Source organism: Vollenhovia emeryi, unplaced genomic scaffold (genome assembly GCF_000949405.1).
Source record: "Vollenhovia emeryi isolate VEMERY1.0 unplaced genomic scaffold, V.emery_V1.0 DF939324.1, whole genome shotgun sequence".
Classification (NCBI taxonomy): domain Eukaryota; kingdom Metazoa; phylum Arthropoda; class Insecta; order Hymenoptera; family Formicidae; genus Vollenhovia; species Vollenhovia emeryi.
The window spans coordinates 59,952-72,952 of NW_011967042.1; the positions used below are offsets into that span (position 1 = coordinate 59,952).

General features: G+C 35.5%; 1 protein-coding gene across 5 annotated transcripts; it reads right to left on the reverse strand.

Annotated features, from left to right (window-relative positions):
- Nucleotides 1-965: 965 nt before the first annotated feature.
- LOC105558656 (nuclear factor related to kappa-B-binding protein) lies at nucleotides 966-12,812 on the reverse strand. Of its 5 annotated transcripts, none has more exons than XM_012006459.1 (16): nucleotides 12,377-12,812; nucleotides 11,618-11,857; nucleotides 8,550-8,782; nucleotides 8,174-8,439; nucleotides 7,685-8,037; nucleotides 7,279-7,610; nucleotides 6,946-7,194; nucleotides 6,628-6,858; nucleotides 6,327-6,548; nucleotides 5,773-6,155; nucleotides 4,900-5,217; nucleotides 4,579-4,771; nucleotides 3,689-4,499; nucleotides 3,304-3,618; nucleotides 2,267-2,558; nucleotides 966-1,375 (listed from the first exon to the last, which is right to left on the reverse strand). In XM_012006459.1, the coding sequence occupies exons 1-16, from the start codon at nucleotides 12,380-12,382 to the stop codon at nucleotides 1,344-1,346; spliced, it is 4,476 nt and encodes a 1,491-aa protein (XP_011861849.1). In that variant the 5' UTR covers nucleotides 12,383-12,812; the 3' UTR covers nucleotides 966-1,343. The 5 variants fall into 5 exon arrangements, with proteins under 5 accessions (XP_011861849.1, XP_011861848.1, XP_011861846.1 ...); XM_012006456.1 differs by lacking the exon at nucleotides 966-1,375 and having other exon boundaries at nucleotides 1,767-2,558; nucleotides 12,377-12,436; nucleotides 12,554-12,812; XM_012006457.1 differs by lacking the exon at nucleotides 966-1,375 and having other exon boundaries at nucleotides 1,767-2,558; nucleotides 12,377-12,436; nucleotides 12,711-12,811.
- Between the last annotated feature and the right edge of the window lie 189 nt (nucleotides 12,813-13,001).

Genomic DNA, 13,001 nt, shown 5'->3' on the forward strand with positions numbered 1-13,001 from the left:
TTTATAGTATATTACATAGTATATTATAGTATGTATAGTAGAATTGTAATTAAGAGTCATTTGCTAAGGGATGTAATATAAAAAAATTAAAAATTTTCTACCGCAACACTGATTTTCCGTCAAATTTCGACTTTTATTAAGACAAAAATGTTATCTTCTAAATACTTGTCGAAATTTGACGGAATATTATATTTGTTTTTAAGACACCCGTCACGGGGAGGAGGCTATTGAATGTTAAGTATAGCATTTAAAATAATTGGAAATCGTTTATCGATTTTAATATGTAAATTCACTGACGACAATGATTTCAACTAATTGTAAGTAAAACTGTTATGTCTGAAAAGAAATCGGCGCGCGCAGGACAAGGTGGAGAAAGCTGTATATGAATTCACAATTTAGATTACAATTATTAGGCTACCAATATCTTGCTCGGACCTAAAGGCATTCTCGCTTGCTCGATAAAATTTTTAGTTAACTTTTGTAGAAATTATTTTCTCGTTTATACATTATAGATAATATTGTCCCTCGTTAATGCACCTGATTAAAGATAATTTATATGATTCAATTGGTTATACACATCTTGATACACTACAAATTAATATTACTTAATATTCCTACAATTTAACATGTAGAACCATGATCTATTGTGATATGGTCATCGACTATTTCTTTAATTCACGTTATTTTCTTGGATATTTACAATTTGAAAATTTAATATCTTCTTATTATAGATGTGAGATGTGTTTATTTATATGCTAACTTTACATTGCACAATACTTTTCTAAATATGTGATAAAATAGGTTCAGTTATATTATGTTATATATGTATGTCATGCAAAGTATAATTGAACTATTCAATTTAATTTTCTCTACTTGATTTTCTAAAATCTAGTATGTATTCTCCACTAGTCGTACGAGATAATTAAATCAGGAAGTATTTTCTAGTTTGTTACTTCAAACAGGTATCTAGACAAATTATTTATTTAGATGATACATTTATATAGCTATCTGCTGCTGCTATCCAGATCACAATCCAAATTCAATGATATAAGTACACGGTAATTCAGTTTTAGTGATATCAGTTTAATTATGAGTTTTAATTTTAATTGCGTGTATCTTCATTATACGTTCTTTCAATTTTTTTTCGGTCCTATAATCTTATTTCTTAATTAAATTAGTGTAGTTACATAATTGATCTTTCCTTGTACAAGACTCGCTTTCTTGAAACGTATATTTGTATATCTAAAGACAAATTTATACACGCACATATGTACATTTAAGCACGTGTATACATTACATATATATATTCTACATATATGTATATATTTATATGTATATAGAAGTCATTTTATATACAGAGTGGGCCATTTTAATCTATGCACCCAAATTTCTTTGTACCTAAGACAGATACGGGAAAATGGTTCAGACAAAAGTTGTTCAAGATAATGGGGGTCACCTATCTGTGTAACTAGCTCTGACCTTGAGACTACTTTTCAAGGTTATTTGAAGGTCAGAGTGGTTTTTTAAAACGGGACCCCCTATTTTTTATTGCATATTCTTATAGCTTACCTCGAGAGCTTTCCAAAACGCTATAATAAAGTATTATTTATTAAGAACTTTTTGAGTTATTACGGTTTGAAAGTTCTAATATTTTGACATAAATTACAAAATATCGGAACTTTCAAACCTTAATAACTCGAAAAGTTTTTAATAAAAATATACTTTATTATAGCATTTTGGAAAGCTCTCGAGGTAAGTTATAAGAATATGTAATAAAAAAATAGGGGTTCCCATTAAAAAAAACCACTTTGATCTTCAAATAACCTTGAAAAGTAATCTCAAGGTTAAAGCTAGTTACACAGATAGATGACCCCCATTATCTTGAACAACTTTTGTCTGAACCATTTTTCCGTATCTGTCTCAGGTACAAAGAAATCTGGGTGCATAGATTAAAATGGCCCACTCTGTATACGCAAGTGCGTGTGTAATGAGACATTACTTCGAAGGTTTCAATTAATAATCTGAGTAACATATGAACAGTCAAAGAAGTGGTGCCAAGTAAATCGAGTACAAACATATATATGTAAACAATATCAATTCTGTCAAGGTGTGTTGTACGAGGTGTTCCTTGGCGATTGCGCTTGAAGTGTCTGCTGTTGATTCGATGTAGCCTGTGTGGAAGCTATCGTCGTAGGAGCGATAACTCGAGCGTACACGGCACCACCTGCGGTTTTTAATCCAGTTGGCGTGGGGATTACTTTGAGTCCATGCAACGTTTTGATGTTGAGCAGCTGGCTCGGCAAGATAATCGGTTGCTGCGTCTGTTGTTGCTGCTGCTGCTGAGTGGCTGGCTGCTTGCCTAATACTACGTTCCCGCCACTGGTGCTCACTGCAACTCCAACGTTTTTATTACTGCTCGCTAACACAATGGGTTTTCCCGCGAGTTGAGCGGTAACCATTCGGACAGTCGGAGCCTGTTGCGGCTGAGATTGCTGATGTTGCGTGCTCACTGCTATTATTTTTGATTGACTAGAAGATGCTTGCGCTTGTGGCACCACCTACAAATATTCATGTAATATTGTTAAAAGAATGAAAAGAATCTCTCTCTCTCTCTCTCTCTCGCACACACACACATATCTCGGTTGAAAATGTTTTACTGAAAATATAATAAAATTTTGCTATTTATTACTAAGTTTTTTAATAATGTAACAGTTAAATTCAGGAAATTTCAAAATATTTTTATTATTTTTCAACGGTACACTTTAACTTTCCTTATCTCACAATATTATATTGAATTTCATAAAGAAAATGATGTTTTATTTTGAGGTACAATCAGTAATTTTTAAATAACTCTTATTTCACTTTTCATCGATTTTATAGTACTTTCAGCAAAATATTTCCATTAGGGATACTTATTCTAATTTAATTGACGAAGATATAATTATTATTCTTGATAATAAGACTTTTGATATTCTAACAGTGATAGAAAGAGATTTTTAAATTACTTCTTCGTGCACAAACATTTTTTTGTAGACAAATTAATAGAGGCTTTTTTTTAAGACTAAAAGTGGTAGTTGAAGACTCAAGTTATTTAATTTTTATAAGCATATGTATATCTATATATTTGAATTCAATTATGCATTTCACTCTTTTACGATTCTTTATATTATTGTTTTTACCATTATGTATATTTAATTGTTATTGTACTTCCAACACTTTCGCAATCCAAATTGTTATGATCAAAAGATTGTACTCTAGTCAATAAATGTCAATAAATAAACTAAAGATATAAAGTGCGCTTACCTGATATTGAGCCTGTATGACCTGCTTGCCTTGCCTATTAAGCTGATTAGCGTGACCAGTGGCAGTAGCCAATTTCAATCCTTTCTGCGCTAGCAAACTCTCAACAGAAATAATCTGCCCCCCGCTGCTGTTAGTTAAAACTTTCGCAAGTATCTTTTGTTGCTGTTGCTGCTGTTGATGATGATGAGGCGATTGTTGTATCTGCACGGCAATCGGTTTCCCTCCGATTTGTGCAATTATGCGTTGCATTCCCGGAGTTTGTTGTATAGGCTGCTGCTGATTAGCCGCGACTCGTTGCTGCTGGAGTTGTTGTTGCTGAAATTAGAATAAAATTTAAATGGAGGTAAATAATATACGTAAAAACGAGGTTCGCGCGCAGAGGTACCTTCAATTGCTGTTGTTGCTGCTGCTGTTGTTGCTGCTGCTGCTGTTGTAATTGTTGTTGCTGCGATTGATTATTTGACGGTGAGGATTGTTTGATGAATATAGTTTGACCCTGAAGGCCATGGCTCGTGAGTAACGATTTAATTTGACTTGAGCTAACTAATTTAATCTGCGATGCCAAGAGAGTTTTGCCTGGTAACACGTGTTGCTGTTGTTGTTGCTGCGATTGTTGTTTTATATTGGTAGTTTGTAGAATACTTTTCCCCGCTTGATTTGCTACAATAGCCGGCTGCTGCTGTGGCTGATTTTGCGCTTTTGTAGATGGTAGTATCGTCGTCAAGTTTGCCGCAGTTCCGTTTAGCACGTTAGAATTATTACTGGTTGCAACGGATTGCTGTGCGGATTGCAGTACAGAATGTCCAGACAGACGAATGGTTTGCAGGCCAGCGGACGTCGACACTTGAATTTGGTGATGCGGAAAATTGTGTTGATTCGATTGCAATAGACTCTGAGTAGCGTTTGTCTTGAGCACAGCGATTGGTTTCCCTCCGATGGTGGATGCCTTTTTCACCATCGTTATCGGAGCGAGCTGCGATTTCGTGTCTATTGCAGTGTTATCTCGTTCTGCGCTCGCTACATTTGTGATCGGAGCCGAAGAGGTCACGACCGACGCAACGGACGCAGGAGTCTCGGCAGTAGAAATCGCTGATGTTATTGCGCTAACTGCCATTTCTACATTAGTATTAACGGAATGTTCAGGGGGAATAGGATGATCAGGAATAATTTTCTCTTCAGTTTTACGCTGCTCTTTCCTGCGGAAAACATGATAAACGTAGGTAATTAATTTTTCTCAAACATTGTACAGTTTGTAAATAAATACAAGTTGATTACTTAGGAATAACGGGTTGCGTAGGCATAGTTGTCACTCGCCTTTCTTTCTTCAGAACAACTTCCTTAGTATTCGAAGACTGTTCTTTATTTATATTGGCTGACTTCAGGATTGGTTGCACCACTTTATTTCGCGACGTATTGCCAACGCTTTTCTTATTCTTTGCAATACCTTGCAATTGTTGGTGAACCATTTCTATGAGACAAAAAAATTATCTTGATACAATGACATGAGCAAGTTGGAATTGTAAATGTTTTAGAAATATTCGCGTCACATAATAAACAATGTATAAAATAACCAAGATAAATAAACAGCTAACGAACCAAATTCAGATTCAGATCGTCCTCGATGAAGATAGAGCCACTCCTTTCGACGAGGATAATATCTAACACAGGGATCTGTTTCGTAATGCAATCTATCAAGCGCTCCCGATACCACAGAATGGAGGTATCCTTCCTTCTCGTCATTGTCTTGTTCTATGATGTACTGTGAATCCTTCAGTAACTGACAAATATCAGCTCGAGTTCCTTCGCCATTGGGAAGTCGAGCAGTAGCATCTCTAACTAGCGCTAAAATTGTTACGAAGTTTGGACGATCCGGCACCAGTAACGAATGTCCTCGAGCCTTGGTTTGTCCTGAAGCTTAATATAAACAATTTGATTAATCTTATATTTCTCTGTAATAAGAATTAATGATTAGAAAAAATTTGTTAATCTAAAATGTAGTCTTCTTACCGAGAGTTTAAAAATACTTTACATAAAAACATATTCTTAGAATATTGTTTTCTTAATTAAACAGAATTTAGTTATTACTAATTAACAGTGTAAAAGTTATTAGTTATAATTAATTATAGCAAGTATAAAATTTTTAATAGTAATATAGTATGTTCATAATAAGAGAAATGTAAAGCATATTTATTTTATAAAAAGTTTCTAAGATATACAAGGTGGTCCATTTAATTCTGCCACCCCGAATAATTTGGTTATTACTGATTATATAGAAAAATGTCATGTGGAAAAGTTATTGCATTTGAAGGGGGAAAATAAATTTTTGAAGTGAATGTCATCCAAAAATGTATCTAAATTGTCTACGTATCGCTATGTGTGATACACAGATGCTAATATTTGTTACAATATGATTATAAGTTTTTAGGGCAACTCAAATTCTTTACATCACAAAACATAAAATCAACATACCAACATTATGCTGGTAAATTCCTTTGACGGGGCCGACTACGGACGCGTAACCATGCATGCGGTACGTAAATGCTTTATGAGGCGCAGCGTAACGCATACGCTCTTGTCTCCGGAATTCCTCGCGTTCTTCTACCGTGGACGGACGGACTTTCCATTCCGTGGGAAATAGCGGCCGAGGTGGCTCCCAATCTGTTCCAGCGGCACTAGCGTCCACGTTAGTAGCTTCTAATGCTGGACTTCCGCTTCTACCGCTTTGCAAAATTCCGCTTGTAACGATCGCATTATTGTTCGCGCTGTTATTACTCGAGGCGAGTTGAGATTGTTGCGACTTTGTTGGTGTTACAATATTAGTTGTCGCAGTGTATGGTGACGTCAATACATCTCTAAAAAGCATAATTATTTCATTATAAAATTACAAAATTTCTTTATAATTAAAAAATCCACTTATTCAATATTGTTATTTAAGAATATTACATTTTAATTTCATTATAATGTAACATTCTATAATGCAGCAATTGAAGATTACGGGAACTGTGTTCGCCGTCAGTTCTTACTTGTACATGAGGAACTTTGTGCACAAGTCCTGCAATCGGGTATCAGAGTCTCTCCCGGCACCGATCCACGCATATACACCTCGACCCTTATTTTCCAGATAGGGTACAAGCTCTTGATCTCGTTCTTGCCGCTGATCCAAATCTTGAGGATACATTAACTCGCCGGCAAGAAATCCCAGAGCTAATGGTACTAAAGTAGGCCACGAGGGTACTAGAGAATACCTGCGACAGTTCAGTATATCATACAATTTGTTGAGAAACGCTATCTGCGATCGCGGCACCGAGTTTTATTCAGTATTACCAGTCGTTCAAAGGAGAGATGGGATTGCCTTGCCACTGCGTTACCGCTTCCTTCATTTCTGCCGCGCTCATTCGGTACTCCCCCTTCGAGGTAAAAGCGTCCCGCAGCAGAGAGAAGAAGCACGTGTGGGTCTCTTGCATTAATTCTGCCCCGTTGTTAATATCAATACTTTCATTGACCGACACAGTCATCTTCGTCTCGGGTATCGATATGACTTTCTCATCTTCACACCTGTAATGCCAATTCGTTCGAATTTAAATATTTTGCGCATTAACTTAATTACAATTATTATCTCGTACACCAAAACAGTGGACTTACTTGACGTCGTCGAGTATATCAATTCCGTCATCAAGTTGGATCGGTAACTGCATCATGTCAATGCTGTCCAAATCAAGCTCCTTCTTAGATTCATTCTCCTCCTCTTCCTCAGTCTCAGCTAGCACATCCTCGCTCACGCCCAAATTTAATTCAGTCTTGATTTTGTCATACTCCATGTCTTCGACTTCCTTTTTTATCTCTGGTACATTGGCTACCGCTGGCTTGCTGACCCTTTGAGTCACCGGGCTGCTGCAAGTGAGAAACACGAGGGAAACATATCAAACGTTATAATTCTCTGATACTTATCTAATGTATACAGTTGATCATAATTACATTTTCTTTTTGGTTTGTACATCGTACACTTCAACGGGTTCCGACTTGATAGGCATAGTTATTTTACTGTAATCCACGTCTACGACATTGGATTGTCTATTGTCGTCCGTTGTATGGGAGTAATCGCTGTTGTCGCTTTCGTGTTTCACAGAATTGGAGTTTACTAGTTTTGGCGTGGGCAGAAGACACGAGTTTTGTTCCAACTTGATTTTCTTCTTAGCGGACGTTATCTTCATAGAATTGCCGATCGTAAGCTTCTGCTTTTGACCGATTTGCGATCTCTGCGTGAGATCGGCGAGCGCAATTCCTTGGGTGTTAAGCTCCGGATGAAGCTGTGTGCATAGTTTAGTTAATTATTACTTAAATAAACAAAACCGTAAACAAAACAATGAAACACTATACATACGTCACGACGGGCACGTCGTTTTTTATGTGCGATTAACATAGTACGATAGGTCTCCTCCGTTTGTTCGCGTACAAACAACGATCTATTAGAAGCGTACTCCATTCGCTGCAAGGTGGAGAATACAGGTCGAATTGTGTCATCCTCATGATTGAGCTGTAGGCCTTTGACCGACAATCCTTGAAGACTCATGGTAAAACGTCGTTTTCTCTTCTGCTTAGCGCCAGTTGTATGATAATGAGGATAATTCTCTTCGTTCTCGGACGTCGTATCAGCGGACAGTCTCATGCTAGTCCTGAGCTCCGCCCGAACTGCGTTTAGCTCCTCCAAATAGCGCAATTGGGTCTTTTCCTCAACTATTATTCATTCTCACGTTAGTATTGTCTTCCCCCCCCCCCCTGCCCCGGTCGTTTCGTACTTTTCAGCCAAATGGCCCAAGTACGGGAGAAAGATAAGCAATCGAAAGACATCGAATACGAAACGGACACTCACCCATTATTGGTTGTGATTTTCGCCAATGAAGTTTAGATACCGTTCGGTTCACTGGTTGATTGAAACCTTGTCTGTACGCGTTTGATAACAAACTTTCGCGCGATTTTAGCAACTGATTCGCCAATTCGTACGATCGTTTCCGTTCCTCAAACAACGATCTTCTTTTCTGCGCTTTACGAACCAAGCCGCGTATTCTTTTGATATCAGGACGATAGTGACCAGAGGAAAGATGATTATGAAACGCGTCCAATGTCGTTACACCAAATCTACAATACATTTTATGTCTCAATTAAATCGAATGTTCCAGATAAATCGATTCCGGGGCCCGATCTATTATTCTCATTTTGCAAAAAAAGAAATCTTTAATAATCACTACCTGTCGTTTTCTCTATTAAATAACATTTGCAATGATCTTTCCATTTGCGCCTCTATATTGGAGTCTTTTGGAAAAGTAGGCAAGAGATTGTACAAGGTTTCTCGTTGGCTCTCGGTAAGCCATTCGTTCCAGAAACGTGGATAATCTAGCATCTCCTTGAAGATACTGAAGTGTTCGCAAAGATCTTGCGGTAGTTTTACTTTAATATTGGCAGCAACGCAGGTTTCCCATCCCTAATGAAAACCAGAACACGTGAATTCATGACGCTAATGATCCCACCTAGGGGAAATCTGTTATATGTCCAGTGTTGTGCATAGATGATTTTAAAATTAGCTAGATGAAGATAAGATAAAAATATATAAATTTATCTTAGATAAGATTATCTTATCTAAGATAAATATATAAATTTATCTTCGATAAGATAAAGATGATTTCACTTTGAATATATCTAGATAAAAGATAAAATTATATGATGATTCATCTAGATAATTTTCATATAATATTTTTAAGACTTCATGTAAACATAGTAGAAAAAGTTATAAAAAAAGTATAGAAAAATTTAAATTATAAAGGGGGCTATAGAATATATTCAGGTTAAGTTATATGACACACACACATAAATGCATGGTCTACAACGCCATCCATATTTAAATAGTGTAACTGTTAAGTATTTTTATGTGGCCCTAAACCAAATTATCTGTACGTTATCTTAGATAATTTAGTAAAGATAACACTTTCTTTCATCTAAGATGCAGATGTAGATAATACTTATTTTTATTATATATATAAAGATAAGATAACGCTAAAATTTTATCTAGATATTCATCTATATAATTTTATTTAGATAACAGCAAACACTGTATATGTCCGATAGTAACGGCGCGCAGTGCAGGGTGGAAAAAGACGGTATATGGATTCACTTATTGTTAGTAATTTAATGGCCACCACCTATGCCAGGTCCTAAATGGCGTTTAAGTTTCAATTTGATTGAAAACCATTTTATTGTAAAATCGATTATTATAGTTTATTTAATTACTATTAATTTAATAAGATTATTATTATTTTATTAGTATAAATTATTATAACAAATTGTAATAATATCTGTATACTTTAATAAGTTATTAAGAGAAAAGATGCGTTAAAAAATTTCAAAAGTAGCAACTTTTTACTTTTTAAAAAAGATAAATTATTTCTTGTACATTTTCAGCTGTATAAAATAATTTTTTTAATTTTAAATTTTAAACATCTACACATTAAAAAAAGAGGTTGAATTTGTTTTACAATGATCTCAGTAACTATTGACTTTACACCCTATCTAGTATAACACAAAAAGTGACCATTCTACTACATACTCGTATATGTCCCCCTTGATACTATGCCACTTTTGTTTGAATAACTTTTTCATAGAGCAAATATTTTACGATTTATTTAAGGGAAAGTGCCACTCTAGCACCCGGAAAAACAGGAAAAATTTTGACAAGTTTTTATGGGAATATAACGAATGGAATATAAAATCTGTTTCAAGGCTTTTATTGTACATACTTTTAACTTTACAAATTTCAATTTTTTTTAATAAAATGGCGGCACCAGAGCTCAGCAAAGAAAGCCTATTACTTTCCGGCTGCTGAAAGTAACAGGTTCCTTTGCCGAGTTCTGACGCCGCAATTTTGTAAAAAAAAATTGAAAAAATTGTGAATACATTTCAAAGTATGTACAATAAAGGCATTTAAACAGATTTTGTGTTCCATTTACTATATTCACATAAAAATTGTGAAAATTAGGCCGTTTTTCCGGGCACTAGTGTCATTATCCCTTAAGGTCGTCATGTTAGATGACTCACCCCGTACACAAGGTGTTTCTGTAAAGATTGGCAATCTCTAGTGGACTTGTAGAGTAGGTAAAAATAACCCCACAGGTTGCTATAAAAAGGTTTTTTTATATTCTTAAATAACTTTTATATTACTAAATAATAAGGATAACGTCGACAATTTGTTCTTTATTTACTGGCGATCCATCTCTACAAGCTTTTGTTTTATATTACTGTTCAGATTTTAACAAGTTGTAATAATTATTTTTATGTTTAGTAAATATTATGAGTTACATAAGAGTTAAATGATAGTTATAAAAAATACAGGGTGTCTGACACAAGAGTACCCCTATGAAAAATGGTGGTAGATTGGGTCAGAGACATCCTGTATAATAACTAAATAATAATTATTATAAGTTTTAACATAATTAATTTGACATTGTCGAAATGAATTTAAAGAAATAAAAATAAATAAAAATTTACTTTATATCATTTAAATGAGCTTTTCTTGAAAACCTTTAACGAAATGAAACTAGAGTACCTTTTCTCTAACAAGATAAGGAGTATCTTAAAAAAAAACTGTAAAATTAAAAAACATGTTGACTTGAAAGTTTTGCAGATTAGAAGGGTCAAAAGTGGTCCGTTCTTGGCTCTTTGACCTGGTATCAAAAAACTTATCACATTGTTTTAAAGACCTTCATTAGATCTAAAACTAATCATTACAAGTTATTAAGATCTGAACAGTAATATAAAGGTTAATTAAGAATAACATTTTAGAAATTGTAACTTTGAAGATAAATATTTCAGAAAAGAAGCATCATTAAAAAATATGTTATACTTGCGGGATTATTTTTATCGAGGGGTAAACCGCTGGCCAAAATCATTTACACCAATGCCTAATGCCCAGTGAGCATTACTTTATCTTATTATCTTATTTTATCTTTGTAAGGCCCCAAAAAAAGCCCAGTAGTGCCCAGTAATGCCACAAATCTGTACACCACAATGCCTTCAGCAGTTTACCTCTCGGTATATACACAGACCTAGTGATGAGACAGGAATTATAAAAATATTCTAGTTTTGCTCCGTGATCTCGCTAACTTTCCCGTCAAGTATAAACGGGTGCTTTTCGTTTAGTGGCACAGGTACCACAGACATTGGTCGTCTTTCTTGGCGTGTAGCAAGAAAGATAGGACGTTATTCGAGTCAAACTGTGTCCCTGAACAAAAGCCAACCCAAATACAAAACAGAATATGAATTTTACCACATCATCAGGGTTCTCAATGTTCACCATATACTCTGCATTTTCGTCCTCGTCCTCCTCTGCAGAACTGTGGCTCTCGCTGCTGCTTGTGGCATGATCTTCGCCACTGTCTTGCTCACTGTCTGTCGTTGTACTACTACCGCTCATACTACTACTGCTGTCAGTTCTGGATTCGTGCGTCGAAGCTTCTTCCTCGTCTTCCTCCGCTCCGCTATCTCCACCGGCCGAGCATTCATCTATCTACAACCAGCGAACAAAGCATTAGTATACAATTTCAATCGATACACTTGAGAATACTATGATATATGTATTTTAACAATTCCCAAATTGTGTCGAGATTAAGTATTTTGCTATCAAAGCTCAATAATCTGATGGTTGTCTGGTAAATTTAAATAATTACAATGGATTCTACTTGTATTCCTACAGTCAATCTGTCATAATATTCTGTTGTGTCTCTACTGACATTTTGTGGACAAAATGTCAGGTTACAAAACTTTGCTTGTTGTATTGTTGATCGATTGGTACAGTTGATATCAACTGACAATATAACAAGATATTATAGTTGGTGGATTAAAAGTTAACCGATATTAACTGGTATAAAGTAAATTATTATTATTATATATTGATCGCGATCATAATTTATATTATATAAAAATTGGATAAACACAATATATTCTATTAGAAAAATTTGAGTTCGCACAGAACTTTACAGCACATAAAATAAAGATTATATTAGTTTCAAGAGAAAGAGAAACCAACCTCCATTTTCAGTCTTCGAATTTTCAATCTGGCACACCTTTTACACAATCTGTCCTATACCTAGCAAAAAAATGAGCGTCTTTCCACCTAATTATATATACACACAATATATAACGTCAATTTGACGTATACAGGGAAAAAGACACGAAAAGATCTTTCTGATATTTCTCCACGTACAAGTAACTTCTCTAAGTACAAGCACTTGTATAGCAAGGATAATTGTTATAAAACAAGTATTAAGTAATGTTGCTATCGATTATTTGTCTCCGAACGATTATAATATTCCAGCATTTCTTAATCATGGCATTAAACACGATAACAACAACAATATTACGTGAAGCGTGCAATCGACAATCTAGCAATCTTCCAATCTTTTCCCGAACTGCGTTCAGAAACATCACCCGACCCGAGCGTCCCAAAGTCTGTTCGCGTCGCATCTCTCAGCATGCTCCTGGGGCTCCTGCTTGCCCCACCGACCAATACCGGGTGCTTTTTAATTGCAATATCCCTAGACACTTTCGTGCACACGGCGACCAGAGAGAAGCCTGAAGGTACCATTTCATGCGCAGCATACTGCCGCAGCAACTCGCTGCTATTGCAGAGAGAAGCCTGAGAGATGTCACGG

Coding starts and splice junctions, on each gene's coding strand:
- LOC105558656 (XM_012006456.1), bottom strand. Junction 8,038..8,173: donor AAAATCACAACCAATAATGG/GTGAGTGTCCGT, acceptor AATGAATAATAG/TTGAGGAAAAGACCCAATTG. Junction 5,218..5,772: donor AATTTACCAGCATAATGTTG/GTATGTTGATTT, acceptor GTTTATATTAAG/CTTCAGGACAAACCAAGGCT.